At 43.7% G+C, this 20,948-nt stretch overlaps 1 protein-coding gene across 2 annotated transcripts; it reads right to left on the bottom strand.

The window, feature by feature from the left end:
- Nucleotides 1–1,877: 1,877 nt before the first annotated feature.
- SNRPA1 (small nuclear ribonucleoprotein polypeptide A') lies at nt 1,878–17,436 on the bottom strand. 2 transcript variants are annotated; one of them, XM_018566767.1, is made up of 10 exons: nt 17,337–17,436; nt 13,692–13,839; nt 12,473–12,551; nt 12,299–12,345; nt 8,916–9,018; nt 7,978–8,057; nt 7,340–7,421; nt 4,221–4,305; nt 2,367–2,371; nt 1,904–1,984 (listed from the first exon to the last, which is right to left on the bottom strand). In XM_018566767.1, exons 1-10 carry the CDS (start codon nt 17,416–17,418, stop codon nt 1,919–1,921), a joined length of 777 nt encoding a protein of 258 aa, XP_018422269.1. In that variant the 5' UTR covers nt 17,419–17,436; the 3' UTR covers nt 1,904–1,918. The 2 variants fall into 2 exon arrangements, with proteins under 2 accessions (XP_018422268.1, XP_018422269.1); XM_018566766.1 differs by lacking the exon at nt 2,367–2,371 and having other exon boundaries at nt 1,878–1,992; nt 4,212–4,305.
- Between the last annotated feature and the right edge of the window lie 3,512 nt (nt 17,437–20,948).

Genomic DNA, 20,948 nt, shown 5'->3' with positions numbered 1-20,948 from the left:
ACTGTGGCACTGCCGAACAGCAGAATCTCTTGCCATAAGGCACAGGGTTGCACATTACATCAGACTTGCCAAAGCATCACAGCCATCTTGTCAACAGGTTCTTCCAGAATGAAGTTCTCTCACTTTGTATAAGTTACATTAGTAGCTGCCCAAAAGCCAAAGTCTCTTCTACCAAAAAGCTCTACCTCCTAGCAGTTTTTATGGTATTCTGCAAACTGACAAAACATTTCCTGGGAGAAGTGCCAGTCAGACAAACTCCCATGCAGTCTAGAGCCAATTTTTAGTAGATGACAACTGACCTTCCAACTAGCAAAACACATACACTGTAAGAAGGACTGCCCTCCTCCCTTTCAGTGCTTATTCAGATCATCCAGTCTGTTGAGATTTGCGTTTTAACATGTGTGGATTGCCAACCTACCACAAGGGATCTAAAATCGGGCATGCACCACACAGCAGTTTGTATTGCACTGCAATAGAGGTGCAATAGCGTGCCATTTCCAATCAATAGCACCTCAATGCCATTGTGTGGTGCCATTCGCAAGGAATGGCACCACATGCAATAGTGCGTGCTTGGTGCCTTGTGTCAATGCAACACACAGGTGTGAATGGCCCCTAGAGTTTGGACTATCTACATTTTATACACTTTGAATGCATGAAATTAGGACAGTTAAAGAATTTTCTTTAAATAAATCAAATACACAACGGCAGATATGAAAATGGACTTTGCATTAAAGCATAAAAAAAAGTAGGTTTAAAGCAGAACTCCAGCCACAAAGATAAAAATGTATAGCCTATCGATATAAAATAACAAAGCCAGCGTTTGCTGCAGTAGTCACATGAATCCAGATATTTCCCCCGCAGTACTTTTTTCTGCCACTAGATGTCCTCTGATGGCATCATTGAAACCACTTCCGCTGAGCCCAGGACCCGCCCCAGCCTGTGACTGGACAGTGCAAGGAGCGGCACAGTGATGAGGTCATCTCTCTGTCACTCTGCTCTCGCCTACCAACATGTTTTTTGTCAGCACTGAATGGATTGACTTTCTACTGCTTCTTCCTCTCACACTTCAGCCCTGCTATACCTTGACTGCAACAGGCTTAACGCAGGTCCCGTTCAGGCAGTTAACACTGCTTGCGTGATAACTGCCTGCTAGTTGAGAAATACAGATACAAATTTGGTTTTCTGCCTCCCAAGGGCAGCATAACCCTCAGGGGTTATTTTAATCCTGCATGCAGCAGCTATACAGTTGGACACAGTTCACACCTAGGTGTTTTTGAGCAGGAGAAAACAAGCTTCAAAAGACCCAACACAAGATATCCCATGATTTTCAATGGCCCCTGTTTACACCTGAGCAACAAAACGCTAAACGCAGAAAAAAAGTATATGAGCTTCTTTTGGCAGTTTGCAGCTTGTTTCCCCCATAGACATTCATGGAAATGCAAGACAGAAGCATTTTGCACACGCGCTTGTTCATTGATCGCAATGTCTCTCAAGCTGCCAGTGAAAGCACGCATCTGATATGTACAGAATTGTGCAAAACGTGCAAAAAAGCTAACAGAAAACAAGTGTACAAACTAGCAAAAACCATGACGCCTGGGTGTGAACGGGGTCCTTAAATGTCTGATCCTGTGTGCGGAAATTTTTTCTAAAACGGCTTCTCCTGACCGAGATCAGATGTAAACTGAATAACTGGGCTAAAGCTACCACAGCCAATTATTTAGGGAATCAATCTCAAAAACCTCTAGTACATACACAGAACCATGCATTCAAAATGTTAGCATTCTGACATGCCCATGCCCCAACATGTTAGTACTTGGACATATCTACGCAAAGGAAGCAAGCTAATACAAAAACCTTTATTATAGAAGTCAATTTACAGAAGAACATTTACAATAAAACAAAAATAAAAAGAAACAGTTTAGGACCCATTAGCAACCATTTCTTCCTCCATTTCTTCATCATCAGCTTCCTCCGAAATGAAAACCTCATTTCCTATAGAATGTAAAAGACAAACATGTAAACAATCTGAACATACATATAAAAAGGTAAAGAACTGCATGTTACCAAACTGTTTCCCCAAACATTTTGCCAGCGATGACCAAAATTAGGGATGTCCCGATATCAGGCATTTTGACAAGTACTTGTCAAAATGCCCCGATGCATAGCGGCAAAGCTTGCACTGTTTTTTTTTTTTTAATGTTACCTTCCGTGGTGGGGTGTCCTCTGGGCAGGCTGAGCGTCGCGTCACTGCTGTGGATGGAGCTCCAGGTGGGGTCCCAGTGTAGGTGCCTGGCGACTGCCCAGAGGATCCCACTCAGAGCGCCGCCCACCGGAACAGCGGTGACGCGATGCTCTTCTTTGCCGACGATGTCTTTCAGTGCATCAATACATATTACATATAGAGTAATACATATAGAGTACACACTGCTTATACACTGGAGACCATCAATTTACAATTATACTCTGATAACATGAATGGATTAAATGATCTGTATGTAGCCCTGTACTAGAGATCATTTAACCCATTCATGTTAGCAGTGCAGAATTGTAAATCTATTACTGCAGTGTACGGGACATGTGTACAGATAGAATGCACTGCAGTAATAGGTATACAATTCAGCACTGCTGAATGGTTTAACCATGAATGGGTTAAATGATCCATAGTACATAACATGTAGTTGTACTACGGATCATTTAACCCATTCATGGTTAAACCATTCAGCAGTGCTGAATTGTATACCTATTACTGCAGTGCATTCTATCTGTACACATGTCCCGTACACTGCAGTAATAGATTTACAATTCTGCACTGCTAACATGAATGGGTTAAATAATCCGTAGTACAACTACATGTTATGTACTCTCATGTACTACGGATCTTTTAACCTATTCATGTTAGCAGGGGATAATTGTAACTGCAGTGTACAGGACATGTGTGCTGTATATGTACTATGGATCATGATTTTAACCTATTCATGTTAGCAGGGCAGAATTGCGAGCGCCTCCCACAAGCTGAGCACCGAGACGCGATGCAGCGATCCTGCCCAGCGCCGACTACAAGAGGCACCGCGTGAGGCAACAGGGATCGGAGTGAAACTGAGTGAAGGAAGCTGGGACGGGGCTGGCTGTATATTATTGCTATAGTGTACTGGACGTGTGTACTGTATATGTAGTACATATATACAGCACACACCTCCACTACACTCCAGCAATAGATTTACAATTCTCCCCTGCTAACATGAATAGGTTAAATTATGATCCATAGTACATAACATGTAGTTGTACTATGGATCATTTAAAGTCACCTGTCCCTAAAAAAAAAAAAAAAAAGTATCGGTAATTGGTAGGGCTGTACAAATTAACGATTAATTTCTCGATCGTTAATTTTGATCGATTAAAACATTTTTGATCGATTACATTTTTTTTTTTAACTTTCTGCACGAGCGCCAGCCAAGGCATTGGCCTATACACATACAGCACAGCAATGAAGTAATACAATGAACTAGGATCACACTAATCCAGCACGTTATTATTCTGAGTTGCCCCACTCAAGCGGCGGCCATATTGAGTGGGGCACGTGAGATTAATAACGTGCTGGATTAGTGTGATCCTAGCTCATGTTATTACTTCATGGCTGTGCTGTATGTGTATAGGCCAATGTAGTTGGATCTGTATGTGCGTTATAATTAATCCAAATTAATCGATTAAAAAGAATTTATATTAATCGAACACGAAAATTTTAATCAGTAACAGCCCTAGTAATTGGTATTGGCAAGTACACGAAGGAAAGAACTTGTACTTGGTCCTGAAAAAGGGGCATCGGGACATCCTTAACCAAAATGTACAGACCATTAGACCTCATTTACACAGCGTAAAGTCGGGCCGTATACGTCCGTGCGATGTGCATGCCCATATCAAGCCGTTCCGGTGAGGGACAGGTGCTGCCTATAGCAGCCTGGTCTTCCCTATGGGAGGATGCGTCTGCAGGGACACCCGGACCTGCACAGATGTGCAGTTCTGGTGTGTGTATGACAGCGTACGGCTGCGTCCTCCCATAGGGAAGAACAGGCTGCTGCGTGCAATCACAAACAGCACCTATCCCTCCCAGGAACGGTCCAATACGGGCGTGGGCCGCCTGACAATGCAGTGTGAATGAGGCCTTACTCATTACTTTCTTGGGTTCAATAGACCATATAGAATGTTCCACTTACCAGGTGCACGGTCCTTGCCAGGAATCTGACCAGACTGCAACAAGCCTTTGAGTCGTTCTACTTCTGCCAGGGTAGTAGCATTGGCAATGGCATTCTGCAAACACAAGACAGAAACAGGTAACAAGATGCATGATCCCTAGAACAGACCACTGATAGTATAGCAGTAATTGCTGGTAAACAGAAGAGATTAATAGAAGTATCTAGAGTGTAAAGCATTCACATGGAGAGAAAATAATAACTCATGAGATGAAATCTTTTCCATTGGAATAGAAGGCTTTCATTTTATTAACTAAATGTTGGATTTGTTTTCACAAAAGTGATCATTTAAAGGACTTGTTGTTCAGTGCTCATTCTCTTGCCTGAGCCTTAAAGCAGACCTCCAGCCAAAAAACAAGGTAAAATGTTAATAGCACATCAAATATAGAATTAAAGAACAACTTCAGACAGACTTATTCTGAACTAGGGCTGCAGCAACTAATTGACTAAGTTTATTATAAATAGATGATGGAAAACTTTGCTTTCCATAATCGGTTGGTTGCCCTGCCCGCGGCGCCACGCATGCGGCTTCTCCTCCCCACCTCGCCCAGCTCTCACTGACTGATCCAGTTCAAGGGGGTGGCGGTGGCCGCAGCTGCCAGACACGCCCACACCACCCACGATCGCCACAGGGAGAATTATTAAACTGAAGCGAGGAGGCGCGGGCGGGGGAAGGCCGCTGCCGACAGACACGCCCCACACCATGATCTTCACAGGGAAGAAAGTTGCTTGGAGACTACTCAGCAGGTAAGATGTCAGTAAACTACAGGGAAATGTGTGTTGTGTGAAGAGGGGAGGGCAGTCTGGGACTGCAGGGAGAAAAGCACATGTCCGTGGTGAAGATGTTTCTCCCTCCCTCCCCCCCGGGAAATGTCCCCCCACTTATTACATTGCGTTGTAAAATGTATTGCATGGATTTGTATTTCTCCATATCTGATGGTACATTGTGCTGTATAATGTATTGCTGGGATTTGTATTCCTCTATAGCTGATGGTACATTGTTCTGTATAATGTATTGCTGGGATTTGTATTCCTCTATAGCTGATGGTACATTGTTCTGTATAATGTATTGCTGGGATTTGTATTCCTCTATAGCTGATGGTACATTGTTCTGTATAATGCATTGCTGGGATTTGTATTCCTCTATAGCTGATGGTACATTGTGCTGTATGATGTATTGCTGGGATTTGTATTTCTCCATATCTGATGGTACATTGTGCTGTATAATGTATTGCTGGGATTTGTATTCCTCTATAGCTGATCGTACATTGTTCTGTATAATGCATTGCTGGGATTTGTATTCCTCTATAGCCGATGGTACATTGCATTGTTCTGGAGGGTGACTACTTTTGTTCCCCATGGTCCCTGTGTGTGTTGTAAAGTAGCCACCGCTTCAAGCTCGCTCCTGTGATGGACCACAATCTCAATACAAACTAGTCCATCACTGGAGCGATTTTTTTTAAACAAAATTCATTTTTTTAACCCCTTCGTGACAGGAGACGTACAGTGTACGTCCCGTCACAAAGTGGCTATATGACTGGCCACGTACACTGTACGTGCAGAGTTATATTAGCCTCTGTAATGCTGGTAACTGCTGATTCTTAGCAGTTCCAGTCATTAATGAATGCCTCACTATTGAGACATTCATTAATGAAATAGTTAAGCTTTTTTAAAAGCTTCTTTCATTAATGAAAGAATGAAGCCTTTACATTCAGATACGGGTTCGCCAAATAGAGATCCCGTATCTGACAGCTGAAGATAGCAGAGAGGTAGCAGTGACTCACCTCTCTGCTATTAGTTTTGACAACTGGAGAGCCTGGCCCAATGTTAAATGATACATTTTGTATCTAGTGGTTGAAATGTATCTCTTGAGGGAAATGTGTCAGTTTTGATAGTCTAGGAACGATCAAAGACCATCTGATTCTGATATGCTGTCAGGATCAGTCTCTAAAGTTATTATTAGCTGTTCCTAAGCTTGGAGCAGCCTGATAAATAACTAAAAATGTTATTTAGGAACAGAAACTAAAAACTAGCTCAGTCATGAAGGGGTTAAAATCCGATCGAACTTAATAATCAGCTAATTGATTATGAAAATAATCGTAAGCTGCAGCCCTATTCTTAACCCTTGCAGTGGGGCTACCTCCGCACTAAAATGTTTCCACTGATTTTAGCTTTAGTAATCTGAATTGTTTTAGTTTTGTCGACAATCTGCAGTAGAGAAAAATCACAATGTATTGTCATAGTTTTAGTCCTATTAACATAGTTTTTATATTTCGTTTTCTTCAGTGAAAATATGCAAGTGACAAAATCTATGATGAAACATTTTAGTCGACTAAATTAACACTGCTGCACTGCGAGGGTTAAGTGCTTATCGTCTAGGGACAAAAATAAAGTTATACTCACCTGAACCTCGCAGCAAGCTGGCTGTTAAAACGGTCCTTGCAGCCTCTACCTCCATCTCCGCGCCAGAAATGGAATGTCCCTAGGCGTACTCCAATCCTACGCACTGTATAAGATGTGAGGAGTCACAGAACCTTAAACTGTGAGAGCGGAGAGGGAAGAGAGGCTGCAGGGACCGGTTTAACAGGCAGGCAGCTGCGAAGTTCAGATGAGTTTGACTATTTTCTTCCCTAGATAAAAATGAGCACTTAACCCATTGCAGTGTGCTGGTTGCTCTACCTCAAGGGTTAAGAATAATTGTCTGGAGCTCTTCTTTAATAAAGCAGCTTTTATTACAGTATTCCATTATATTCCAGAAATGTCCCCTCCAGTACTTCTTTTACACCACAAAATCCCCCGAGTCTGATGCCCAGCATCATTTAACCAACTTCTAGACCCAGCTGCTGCCTCTGACTGGACAGTAAAAGCAGAATCAGCATGTCGCTGGTCAGCACATGAATTGGCTTCTTCTTCTAGCACTCCAGTCCTTCTGAATAGGGAAGGCAAGAGGCTGAAACCTTTTTATATCAGGTACTTATGCTGCGTACATTTAAATATATTCAATTATGTTTTAATGATTACAGAGCAGTGTCTATTATATTTGCCTAGATTTCAGCTTTGCTGACAAACCAACAGGCTCCAACTTGTAATACCTTTATAGCTTCTACATCACCAGGAGAAGGTCCAGTCTTCCTCTTCTCTGCTGCTGCTGCTAAGCCTGCACCAGGTGTAAATCTGCAACCAGACAAGAGTCAATCTAGTTATGTCTTCAGTTTATTCTCATAAAACATCTGCTTCTCTCAACTTTCAAAAGGTCACACCATGAAAGTGATTTAAAACCAGTGTAGTATCTTATCTTTGTTAATAGCTGATACAAAAGAAACAAAACCTCTTCAGAAGCACCTTGTACTGCACAGAGAACAGGGGAACCCTATCAACCCAATTACTGGAAAGAGCTTGCAAAATGTTTTGCAAATGTGACCGGTAAATCAGACTTGACACAATTCATCATAAGGACATCCCACTTCATGACACACTATGAAAGCACCCTGATAAGGGAAACAGAAATCTAATGAAACAAGCCCTCAGGAGCAGGGCCCTCCTTACCATTTTGTCTTGAATTATATTGTGATTGTAATGTGTTCCTTATATTGTAAAGCGCTGCGCAAACTGTTGGCGTTATATAAATCCTGTATAATAATAAACTTGCATGACAACTATAGTGATACTGTTTCTGTACAAAGGTGCTTGTGAACGAGACTTTGTTTGCAGAGATAAGTTTGCATCTTACGTTTTTGATCTCTTGGCAATATCCTTTGCAAGCTCTGCACCCCGCTTGCCCTTGAACATATTCGCTGCCTCCTCCTGCTCCTGAAGCGATACCATACACAGAGTTAAATTGAGAATCAGATACAGAACATGGAAGACTGGGAACTGACCACTCAGCAGTCTTATACAGAGCATTACAAACCAGGTGTATGGCTTCACAAATATCCACAATATAAACTATAAGAAAATCAAATGAGCGAGCCACATTCCATTCTATTGCCCAACACAAAAACATAACTACTTAAAAAAAAAAAGAAAAGCATGCTGAAAATATATTTCCAAAATGGAAGAAAAGTTAGGCCTCATTCACACGAGAAACAGCTACGTGCACGGCCCGGGAAGGACATGTGCTGCGTGTCCCCTGTCCTTCTCTACGTAGACAGAATCCCTCCTGTCAGCGTACGAACACCCGCACGGACGTTCGGGGTAGGTGAGCGTAGGGTGGCGTACGGCAGCATAGTTTGAAATAGGACAGGGGCTGCGTACTAAATCAAACGCAGCACCTCCTTCCCCGGGAGCTGCTTGATACGGCCGCGTGTGCAGCACAGAGCTGTACGTGCCGGCCGTTTCTCTTGTGAATGAGGCCTTAATGCTCATTCATACATTAGAACAGGGCTGGACAAATACCAGGAGCCAGGTCACCAACGCTTTTTAAAAATAGCTGTCCAAATTGCCTCCCGAATTCCAGATTAATAATATATTTTATACATATACCAATATTAATTAGTCCACCCCTGCATTAGAACATTAATAATTGCATAGCAAAGATCCTTGCTGCTGTTCAGGCAAATCTTCACTGGCTTTTCATGCAACCTTTAGTGATTCAATTTCAAGCAATATTCATGAACATGGGTTAAGAAGCCAGACTCAACATTTGTGAACAGCCCCTAAAGAACTCACTTTTAGTCTGACTTTTTGGAAGTCCAACACACGAACTTGTGGAAGTCTGAAGATCACATACAGTCTGTAATGCCGCTTGTTAATGACTGGATTTCTTAATAGACTGAAAGAGAAAAGTAAAAATAAGAGGTGTGATACAAAAAAATACTAAAAGCAGTATACTTGCATATCCTGTGCCTCTGCTCTGAGGTCCTATGCCTCTCTCAGTCCAGCTGCCTGCAAACACGGACACATTTCACCCACTACTGAAGCCTAAATCATAGAGCCCCATGATTGATAAACCCTGCCGTGGGTGAAAAGTTATTTTGTCATTGCTGACAGAAAGAAGGTTTTGTCCCACAGGGGATCAGCAGTCTGTGGCTTCACTGCTTTTGTTTACAACAAGTAGCATATTACTTGAGACAACAACCCTGTCCTCAACATAAGGCTCAGAATTATGCTTCATAAACTGAAAATGGGTTTTAGCAGAAGAAAGCAACCTCATGTGAACATTTTCTAAAAAAAGAGAACGCCAAGATCAATTATTTATTTTACCAAGGACATAGATGCACTTTTATAAATCTCCATCATGCTAAAGGGTTTGGGAAATCTATCCCCAGCATGGATCCCAGATCTCTAGCATCACAACACACAAAGCCAGGCCCAAAGGTTTGATTCCCAAATTGACACAAAAACATGACTGTAATGTGTGTAACTGGTTTCCTAGCTTTATGGGGCGTTACCCAAGAATGTGCCAAAAAAAAAAGTAAAAAAAAAATAAAAATTACTAAAAAATAAATACATTTGTACAAAAAAATAAAATGCCCTGCAGTACATTTTTAGAATGCATCACAGTGCATCATTTAGTGCAGAAAAAGAAATTGAGGACTCTGCGCCCTTAGTTTCTTTTTGTGTTTCAAAAGGGAAATGTCAGGGTTCTGTTTAGACCCCAGATATTTCACTGGTACAAGACAACAGAAGGGCAACAGTGCATCAAATGACTGCAGATCTTAATCAGGGATCCTCTCAAATGATCTCTGAACGCACTGTTCGCCGTACACTGCATCGTATGGGATATGGAAGCCGAAGGCCTGTTCCAACACCTTTGCTGTCTGCAGTTAACAAGATAAAACGTCTCCAATTCGCACAGGAACACAAGGATTGGACAGTTGAGCATTGGAAAAAAGTCATGTGGTCCGATGAATCACGTTTCCAGTTGCATCATGCAGATGGCAGGGTAAGAATTTGGCGGGAACAGCATGAAAGCATGCACCCCACATGCATGAGTACAACCCTTCAAGCTGGTGGGGGCAGTGTTATGGTTTGGGGCATGCTTTCCTGGCATGATTTGGGCCCTTTAATTTGTGTGTAACAACGTCTGAATAGCACAACATACCAAAGTATCGTTGCTGATCAAGTTCATCCTATCATGTTGATGGCGTATCCCAATGGAGATGGCTTCTTCCAACAAGACAATGCGCCATGCCACGGTGCTCGTATTGTGCAGGAGTGGTTTCAAGAACATGAGGGAGACTTTACCTTGCTTAGGTGGCCCCCACAATCACCAGATCGCAATCCAATTGAGCATTTGTGGGACGAAGTTGAAAGAGCCATCAGGCAGCTGGTTCCACAACCATCGAATCTCACAGGACTGGACAGTGCTATTCATCAGGAGTGGTGTCAGATTCCTCGCATCACCTTTCACTTGGCATTGACTCCATCTCGTGGAATCAATGCCAAGAAGAATCAATGCAGGATTGAAGGCAAAAGGTGGCCCAATAAAATACTGATGGGGGTGGTCATAATAATCTGGCCACTCAGTGTGTATGTGTATATAATTAATTTTAAAAACAATAAAAAAAAAAAAAAACACACACACACAACCCCACACACATAACATACACCATATTGTGGTGTACACCATGCACATGCGCTGCAGTGCATTGTTTAGAACGCATCGCAGTGCATGATTTTTTTTCTTCTTTTAAAAAAAAACATTAATTTAACTGTGGCAGCGCATGGCAAAGCTTTGTGACGCATTGCCATGCGTTGCGATACCTTGTGTTGCAATATATACGCCTGTATCAATTTAATCACAAACACAGCGCAAAAAACATTAAACATAAGTCGCTAACAGTTTTGCGTTCCTTACATTTTTTTACCTTTTTGCAGAAAGGCGCAATTTAAAATATCTAAATATTGGTTATTTATTAACTCAATACAATTTAATCTTTTATATTTAGTCAGAAAATATTTTTTTTGTGCACAGATACGGATTTTAGTGTGCTTTATCAATTGAATTGTGTATTTTTATCGGTTTAATGTTAATTTGAGAAACATTTTCGCAATTATCGCAGGGCCTACAAATTTAGTATCACCATCTTTTTATTCTGCCGGGCCTTCGCTTTCAGAAAATATATGGTTTGGGGGGTCTTTTACAAACGCTAGCAACACAGCAGTTGAAAATCAAATCAATGGGAAAAATTGCAAAAATGGTGTGGCCAGCTGAGGTGCAAAATGTTTGAGGGCTTGGCAGCGAAAGGGTTAAAAGACAAGGAAGGTAAATAGGTTCTCAACAAGAAACAAAGTGGACGTAAGGGAACTTTTTTTTTTTTTTTAGATATAGTAGGGAAAAGTTACAGCCCCCATCAGATTTTCCTTCCCAGACCAACAACAGGAAATTATGATTTTTTTACAAAGTGAACTGGATTCCCATCTTAGAGAGTTGTCACAGGAACAGATGTCCCCACTGAAGGATATAGAGGGGTGACTACTCAGCAGAGATCAGACATCAAAAAAATTTGACACCGGGTCCAACCCTTCCCTACTTTACCCAAAATGTAAAAAAATTGCCATTACATGCACTTTAACTGCTAATGTTTTAAAAATGCGGACAGCAAAAACTAGGGATGCAGCGATACCGTTATTTTTATATAGAGTATTGATAATTTTTGTTTTGGTACCCGCCGATACCGAAAGTCCACTTCAGGGAGCCGGTCGGCATGCAATGACTCGCAGCCCAGCTTCCTGCTTAGCCAGGAAGCCGTCGCCATGCTCCCTCATCACCAGGTGACGAGGAAGCTTGGAGCCAGCTTTCTGGCCAATCAAGAAAGTGGTGGGGGGGGGAAAGAGACTCATTACCTGCCCCCCATCTTCCCGATTGGCTGGGAAACCAACTATATGCTCCCTGGTGACAAAGGAGCAAGCAGCCAGGCGGTGTGCAATGACTCCCTGCCCGGCTTCCTGATACCGGAGTACTTGCCCAAGTACTCTATCGCCATCGATACTAGTATCAGTGCATCCCTAGTAAAAACTGGACACAAGATGGAATCAAACCTTACAAACTTTCTGGAAACAAGTATTCCTGATTTTAGGGGATATCCAGAACATGCAGTGCTACTTACCTGAGATAGGTGAGGCTTTTAAGAGTTGCTAAGTTGTCCAGATCACCCTGTGAATAGGAAATACACCGATGTGAGAGGTCTTAAAAATAAGTTACGCCAAAATAAAAATATCAGGTGCATTAAGCAGACAGAGGGCATTCAAGTAATTTTATGAAAAGGAGAAAAAAAACTTACCAGTTCCATAATACTGTTGTTGGTGATAATCAATTCTGTTAAATTAGGCAACATCTGCTCGAGGCCTTCCCCTATACGACTAATGAGAAAAAAAAAATAAACAAAATGTTAAGAACACTGCTATATGTTCATAATAAATGTTTCATGTCTACATTGTCAACTTGCATGCTTTAAGTAAACATATCATGTCCTTTAAAGTGTGCAAACCAGCTTTACTGGTAAAGTGTTGGCAACATATTGTGTATGTGCTTAGCTTTAAGTTCATTTCTTGCTTGGGCATCCTAATCCCAGGCATTATAACATTCCCACCTGACCCAGCCATCTGAATCAACAGTCCAACGCCATTAACCTCAATTACAAGAGGCTCTGGAATTTGACAGTTAAATGACACAGAACAGGGATTACGTGCACTGTGGGCTTGCACTGCTATAATGAACTTTAGGAAGGCCTAACCAATTTGTCAAGTTAGAATGTAGATTTCATGATTTCTGTGCTGCCTCACTCCACCTGTATACAGCCCACCGAGACTTACCGCCACACTAATGACATACTTCTGGACTGAAGTGGATATCAGCAGTGTGCGTGTTGCAACAGCCTGTTAATGTTGCCTGGATGACTCTTACTGTGTTATAGACTAACAACCAGGCTCAATATGAACCTCTAGTAAAGATCAGGCAAGGGATTTGTTTATCACAGCACTTTGTTTGCCACTCTAGATGGCCAATCACAGCAACCACACATGTAAAGACAGCCTGCCCGGCAGAGAAAAGGGTTCAATAGATTAAGGATGCCAGTAATGCCCAGGAGTGCAGTGTTTTCAACACAAGTCACGAACACTGAGACATGACCTCAAACTAACAGGAGAAAAGTTTTAAACCAACCATACAAAGCATTATTTTACTAAGGGTAGTGGATTCTTGGAAAAGACTTCCAGCAGAGGTAGGGAGTCAACAATAGGTGAATTTAAACATGCTTGGGACAAACAGATCTATACTTCAAAATAAAATTAAAGGGGCAGACTTTATAGACAACCTTTTATGCCTACACTCTATGTATCCTAGTGTAATAAAACGTACTTCTACCTGGTTTGCCAGCTGATTTACAGCGATGATCAATCTGAGAAAAATGTTCCCACTTCAGCCACATAACCATGGACAAAAAAAGCAAAATATTTGATCAGATGATGTACAAGATTAGTACACCTAAAGCAGCAACTTACCATATCCGGTTGTTGTTCAATAATAAAGTCTTAAGTCTCTTTAGTAAAGGAAATCCATCCAACTTCCTTATCTCATTGTCTGAAAAATCAATTGTATCAAACTGGTCCAGTGTGGCTCCAAGGTTCTCAATAACTGGGATTTTGTAGCCTGTAAGAAAAACAAAAGGTCTACTGTTAATATTAGTTTCTGGATTGATCAAAATACAGAGAAGGGAATCTATCAAAACTAGAGCAGACAAAATCTGGAGCAGCTGTGCAAGTCAAACAATCAGCATCCACCTTTAATTTTCAAACCTTAACTGACCAAACTGAAGAGAGAAGCTGATTGGTTGCCATAGGCAACTACTCCGGATTCGATAAATCTTCCTCCTCCCCCCCAGAGTCTTCAGAAATCTAAAGTGTTTCTCTAAACAAAAGTATGTTTTCAATGTTTTGTACAGAGTGAGGAAGGGCGAGACCCTCTGTCAAGTTTTTATTGCCATCAGTGTCCCTATTAGAGAGATTCACTCTATTTATACGAGTGAATGTCGTCACCAAGAAAGTGAGGGAAAATTCTTAATTTTACAGCTGTCTGCAGAACAAGAGGTGAGGGGAAAACTCATGGGCACCAAAAGAGTAATTCATCTGATGTTGGGAGATTTCCTCAAGCTTCCTGTTCTGTCTCTGGGACAGTAAGCAAAATAAACTTCCCCAATGGTACACAGACAGCAAAAAATAACCAGCATGGGATTAATCCTGCCATATTCAATCAAAAACAAAAAAGTTTGGGCTATGCATACGCTTGCAGTGCGCATCTTTTGAAGCAAGAAGCACACTCGCTCCTGGGTAATGCTGGATGTAGGAATGGAAATCTTGGGAGTATCTCAGCCAGGCTTCATGGATGACAGAAAATGGCGACAGGTATGGCATTAGATGGCATTTTTACAAACAACACACTGCATGTTAAACTACTGGGGCCTCTTATCTGTGTGGGTCAATTTATATGAAAGGTGAACTTAGACTTTAATAGCAATACATGAGCTATAGAGGTATGGTCCACCTTTCACAAAACTAATAAATGCATCCACATTAATAAAATAAAATGTGCACTTATTAAACTTTTACACAGAAGTCTTCAAAGCATTGCAATAGCCACCAGTGTGCTGTGAGAGCAATATACAAGCTCCTGCATTGTTTACCTCCCAGCCCCGGGTCAATACGGAAGTACATACCTACTGTTATGGAGCTAGAGAACATAAACAATTGACTACAAGTTCTCAGACATCACTGCACTTGTGTCAGCGTGATCTTTGAGTCCCTAGAGGGTGGTGGCAGATGGAATTTGCAGTCATCCCATTCACAGATCCCTGTGAATGGATCTCACCCTACATATGGGTGTAATACGAAACATGGTCCAGAAGGTCGACACATCTATAAAAAACAAGTCATCACTGACTTAGGTAGATGTTGGTACTGCGGACTAATTCATACTCAATGTTCTCAAGAGAAGCGGTGAAGGCATTCTCTCAGCAGCCCAGCCCCCTTCCCAAAAAAACCCTCTTGCTTTGCTTATATTAGAAGACTGTTAATCCTCTGCGGGAAGGGTGAGCAGAGTAAACTAAGCTGCTGAGAGAAAGCGACACTGAATTCAGGAGTTAAATCTTAAAAATACACCCAGGTACCTTCACTAGTTTAAAAAAAAATGTATCTTATTTGTGTATCACTCGGCTGTAGATCCTCAAATCATCTCTGAATCGGTGCCGACACTGTCCTTCCTTCTGGAGGGTGGCTACTTTTGTTCCCCATGGTGCCTGTGTGCTGTAAAGTAGCCACCACTCCAAGCTCACTCCCGTGATGGACTACAATATCACATTTAGTTTACTAATTTGTATTGAGATTACAGCCCATCCCAGGAGTGAGCTTGGAGCGGTGACCACTTTACAGCAGAGAGGGTAGTCAAAGTAGCCACCCCCCATAAGGAAGGACAGTGTCAGCACCAATTCAGAGAGTGATACACAAATAAGATACTTGTTAATAGTTAGGCTGGGTTCACACCTAGGCGTATTACGCCTGCACGTCTGTCGCGCGACCGTCACGCGTTTTTTTTTACCGCGATACGCGGTAAAAAAATCGCGCGATTCCGAAGGCTACTTGGCTGTATCCCAATCGAAAACGCCCTCCAAAACGGCCCAAAGAAGTACATGTACTTGTTTGGGAGTCAGCCGTTTTGTAGGGCGTTCAGACGGGCGGAAATACGGAAAGGTGTGAACCATACCCATAGAAAACAATGGGATTTTCATGGTTGTACGTTTTGTAGAGCGTTCATAGAGCGTTGAACGCCCGACAAAACGGAAAGGTGTGAACGGGGCCTTAAGGTACTTGAATGTATTTCTAAGATTTAACTAATGAGTTTAGTGTCACTTAGAACAATGTCTGTGCTTCTGCTGTGATATTCGAGGAATCATCAAGGATAATTTTGTCCACGGTGCCAGCAGCTAGAGGTTTTAAGGAAGCATATGGAAACAACTGAATGTTCAACACCTGGTTCCCTTTAAAGTCATCCTAAAAGTAGTTAAAAGGAGAACTATGAGGTGAGTGCTTTTCACTCATCCTCATAGTTCTAGCCGACCTGTGACAATGAGACTGTCACAGGTCAGCTCAGTAGATCGGGAGGTGAGCGAACACATGCCGGTGTTCGCTCACCTCTCGATCCTGTCACAGCCGTCTGCCGTGACAGGGGAGGGGCTGGCTTCCCTCCTCCCCGCTCCACCAGCGCTGACTGGCGGAACGGACGGGGGAGGGTACAGCTGGCTCTGCTTCTAGATAGGTAGAGCCAGCTGTCACTCACGCAGCTGGGCGGATCCAGACAATTGTGGGGATCCGCTTCCGCGTCTCAGTATACTGCAAGCAGCAGCTCGCGGTATACCGTGGCGTCTCAGTATACTGTGAGCAGCAGCTCGCGGTATACTGTGGCGTCTCAGTATACCGTGCGCTGTAGCTCGCGGTATACTGAGCCTAGGGTGACGGGAGGACGCTAGTTTGTGTCCTCCCGTTACCCTGAGAACTATGGGGAAAAGCCTTAACCCCATAGTTCTCCTTTAAAAACATACCTGTAAAAGTAGAGGGAATATACTTACGTCTGAGGGGGGTCAAAAGCCAGTTTCGTAAACCCACTGCACACTGTGGTTCCTAATGCCGGTTTGTACATCCTGTAGTGTTGTACTAGCAGACAGAAGAAACCACAGTGTGCGGCAGGTAATTACACACCCAGAAGCATGGAACACTTGCAACAGGAAACAGCAAATAGGAGAAGTTTCAACAAACAGACCACCATAGAGGGTAGAGGTTTCCCTCTACTTTTACATACAAAGTAACCCTGTGCTGACCAAAACAAACACACCACCCTTGCAGTGCAGGTCCAGCTCCCATAGCCATACATAGTCAGTACGGTCCCCTGTGGTTACATGGCTCTCCTGGGCGCTCTCTTTACAATAAATAATATCCACACGGATAACATTTATATGGTTGGCTCCTCAGGTGCAGAAGCTGCAATCAATGTTACCACGTTACACATGTGCTGCCGGATCCCATTCAAAGAACACTAAGCTTCCTTCAATGAGATTATGAACCCCTCCGCTATTAATGCCGTCTCTCCCTCACACTCACCCCGCAGGTCCAGCTCCCTGTCCCGCACAGCATTCGTGTACTGCGCCGCCTGCTCGATCAAATCGGCCGTCAGCTTCACCATGGCGCCAAACCGCGAGCTTCACTAGTACGGAGAACTCCGAATCTGCACGCCTCGACTAGGCCTAAACACGTCACTTCCGCCACCAGCCCTGAGCCAATCAACTACCCGCAACGTCGAACACTTCTCCAGGCAGAAACAATAGATCCGAACGATCCTCCAGGCGGAAATAATCAATCGTGGAGCTAATCGAGCGTGTGATTGACAGCAGGAGACTGGAGGATTTACATAGTGCCCAACCGTCCCTCCTTTTGTAACTAAATTGCTCTGTCCTTTCATATGTCCCTCTGTATGGTCTGATGTATAGATCTCCATAATGCATCATTTGTTTCATTACACGATGCGTTAAAGTAGAACTGGAGCCAAAACATATTTTCTTTATTTTGAATAAAGAAAAGGAGGGTTATAATCCTGTCATTTATTTTGCCCTCTGTGTCCCATATTCACCCCACACTGTCTGGTTTCTTGTAGCTGTAAAGCCACCCCAATTTGGTGGGAGAGCAGCGGGATACCATTGAACATCCATTCAGCTTTGATTACTTTCATTATCTGTATCTTCAACAGAGTGCATGGGTCTATGGGTACCTGATGTCTCCTTATCTCCAGGCAAACAAAAACCTCCCCTTGCAGTGAGGCTGCCCCTACACTCCAAGGGTTATTTGCGCTAATGTCGTGACACAAAAAAAAGTGGTGACCATTTTAGTCTACAGGGACTCTGCTTTCCAAAAGCATAGAATGTTTTGGAGGTTTTAAGTAATCCTTAGGCGTAAAAAGTGCACTTTAACATGTGTTCAAAAATATGAAAAAACAGGCTTTGGCAGTAAAAGTGTTAATCCCTGACTCAGTCTTTTTTTTACTGTTTGAGCTAAAGTTGGGAAAAGCTAACATATCTGTTGAGTGTTTATTTCTGTCTGTGGCCCCATGGGGGAACGGGGGGGGTTTAACCCTCACTTGTTCTCCTTGTGACACTCTAACATCCTTATTATGGGGAAACCATAGTCTTACGTTTGCTAGGCAGCAAGGTACTTTTTCCACCCATAACCTTCTTCCTAAAGACACCCAGACCTTCTCCAAAAAATACGTTTCCCAGCACAGGGAATTCTTTCCAAATGCTTTTTACATGCAGGTTCTGCTGACCAGTAAGTTCTGTTGGCCACAAATATCTATGCATCCAGACCAACATCAACCCAAGCCCAGTAACTAATGCAATGTATCAACCAGAGCATCTACCTCAGTGGTTCTCAATCTGTGGGTCGTGACCCAGAAGTGGGTCACAATCCACAGTTGAGGGGGTCCCTACATGCCTTGTGCTGCTCTAGGTAAGAGGCTCCTCAGCCTCCTTCTAGCGCAGCAGTGTCAGTTCTCCTAGATAGCGCTGCAGCAGCAGCGGCCGGAGAGGATCAGAGAGAGGGGAGCAGGCAGGAGAGAGGGGAGACGAGTGCTTGATCACCACAGAGCCCGCACTGGGCACCAGAGAGCCTACACTGGGCACCACAGGGGCCGCACTGGATGCCACCAGAGAGTCCCACTAGCCACCTTAGAGCCCGCATAGCCTCCTGAGAGCCCACACAAATACTAGTATTGGTGCATCCCTAAATTTTACGGTTGGGGGTCACCACGACTTGGCAAATGTTACCAAGGGGTCCTGGCCCTAGAAAGGTTGAGAACCACTGATCTACACAATAAGGTAAAGCACCAGGACGTACTTCCAAGCTTCTTAAAACCTTCTGATCTGAAGGCACTGATCCTGGGTCTCTAGCCATATGTTTTGTCCAAATCGCTAAGGCCTGGCATAACCCTTCCAAACGTTTGTCCACAACATCCTTCCAGAACCGTAAGAGATCTATTAAGAAAATAACTGCATCCACTTCTAGCACAGCCCAAAACTTGAGGATGGGTTCCTCAAAAAGATTTTGCTGAACAAAACGTTCAGGTGGAGAAAACAATTTCTCTGGGTGCTGCCAATCAGCATGTAGACTAGCAATCTCTCACTTCCTCAGTTAACACTGCTTTGGTGTTACGCGACTTTGGCTACATCGCGAGGGGATTTCTTCCAGGGTGGAATCCTCTGATTTGGACTCAGGACTCCCCTCCAACTCCTAACACTCCTCATCCTGTTCAGGAAACAAACAATGGGCAATGTCTTCATCTGATTGAGAGTCAGAAGGCACTAGAGAAGGCCGACCACACTTACGCCCGCAGGAGCCCGACACTTACAACATGGTAGAAATTTGACCCATGAAAATTGATAAAAGTAGCCGCAAAATCATCCTTAGAAAGAATGAAAGCTGGCTGACAGAGAAACAGATGCAATAAAAGGGATAGGAATGAAAAGGTGGACTAACAGGCAAGAATAAAACCAAGTAACCCACTATTCCCGCCAGCAGTTGCCATTCTGGATCCCCCCTTAAGTCTTAATTCCTGCAAATGAAAGGGCCACTGGTACTCACAGTTAGGTGATTGTCTATTCTGGCCAGTGCCTTAGCCCTCTGCTGTACCACTGCCTGTGACTCTGCCTGTGACTCTAAGCCCTGTCCCTCCACACAACCCAGTGGGAAAGAGGATGAACCTCAGAAAAGGCAAACATTTTTTTAAAGTTTGGGGTGTATGCAAGCCACCGCTACTCTGTCCCTCCACGCTTGTGTCTGAGCCAAAATGGCCGTTGCAGTCCATACTGCACATGGTTAAGTTTTGGCAGAGGCAAAATGATGGCCGCTGGAGACAACCACACATGCCTCTGACCGGCACAAAGGGACACAAACAATCCTCTCTGCCCTACCAGAGGGGGAAGCGGTGGTAGAGATGGGGGGGGGCAATTAGGAAAAATTTATCTACTTCCCTCACTTTGGATAAGCATGCTCCTTAAGGGGTCTTCAGGGACGGGGTTTACACCAGTGCAGATATGCTACTGAGGGTCTGCTTCATCACTCTCTGGTGTTCTGCACCAGAGAGTGACACTGAATGCAGGAAGTGATGTAATATACATCACTTCCTGCATTCGGGGACAGGAAAAGAGATCAAAGGGAGATCGAGTAATGATCTCCCATCGATCTGCTGTTAGAACGTCACCGTGCAGGTCCCAGCCGCACCGGCCACAGCGGATTACGGGACCGGCAGCGGCGAGGAGACGGCGGGACATAGGTACGGGGGGGCGCACACCCGCAGCTCCTGCACGCGATGGGGCATCTTTGGTGTTCTGCACCAGAGAGTGACACTGAATGCAGGAAGTGATGTAATATACATCACTTCCTGCATTCGGGGACAGGAAAAGAGATCAAAGGGAGATCGAGTAATGATCTCCCATCGATCTGCTGTTAGAACGTCACCGTGCAGGCCCCAGCCGCACCGGCCACAGCGGATTACGGGACCGGCAGCGGCGAGGAGACGGCGGGACATAGGTACGGGGGGGCGCACACCCGCAGCTCCTGCAAGCGATCGGGCATCTCTAGAGACGCCCGATTGCTTGTATGTAAACAGCCATCGCTGTTGCACACAAGATGTCACAGTTTTCCCTCTCGTGTGCGCACTGAGCG

This window comes from Nanorana parkeri, unplaced genomic scaffold (assembly GCF_000935625.1).
Source record: "Nanorana parkeri isolate BGI_ZX_2015 unplaced genomic scaffold, ASM93562v1 scaffold973, whole genome shotgun sequence".
NCBI lineage: Eukaryota > Metazoa > Chordata > Amphibia > Anura > Dicroglossidae > Nanorana > Nanorana parkeri.
Note: the sequence above shows the minus strand (reverse complement) of the source record. Positions and strands in the feature narration are given on the sequence as shown.

Coding starts and splice junctions, on each gene's coding strand:
- SNRPA1 (XM_018566766.1), bottom strand. CDS start 17,418: ATGGTGAAGCTGACGGCCGATTTGATCGAGCAGGCGGCGCAGTACACG. Junction 8,058..8,915: donor TCCAAAAAGTCAGACTAAAA/GTGAGTTCTTTA, acceptor GTATCGCTTCAG/GAGCAGGAGGAGGCAGCGAA. Junction 7,422..7,977: donor ATTGCCAAGAGATCAAAAAC/GTAAGATGCAAA, acceptor GTCTGGTTGCAG/ATTTACACCTGGTGCAGGCT.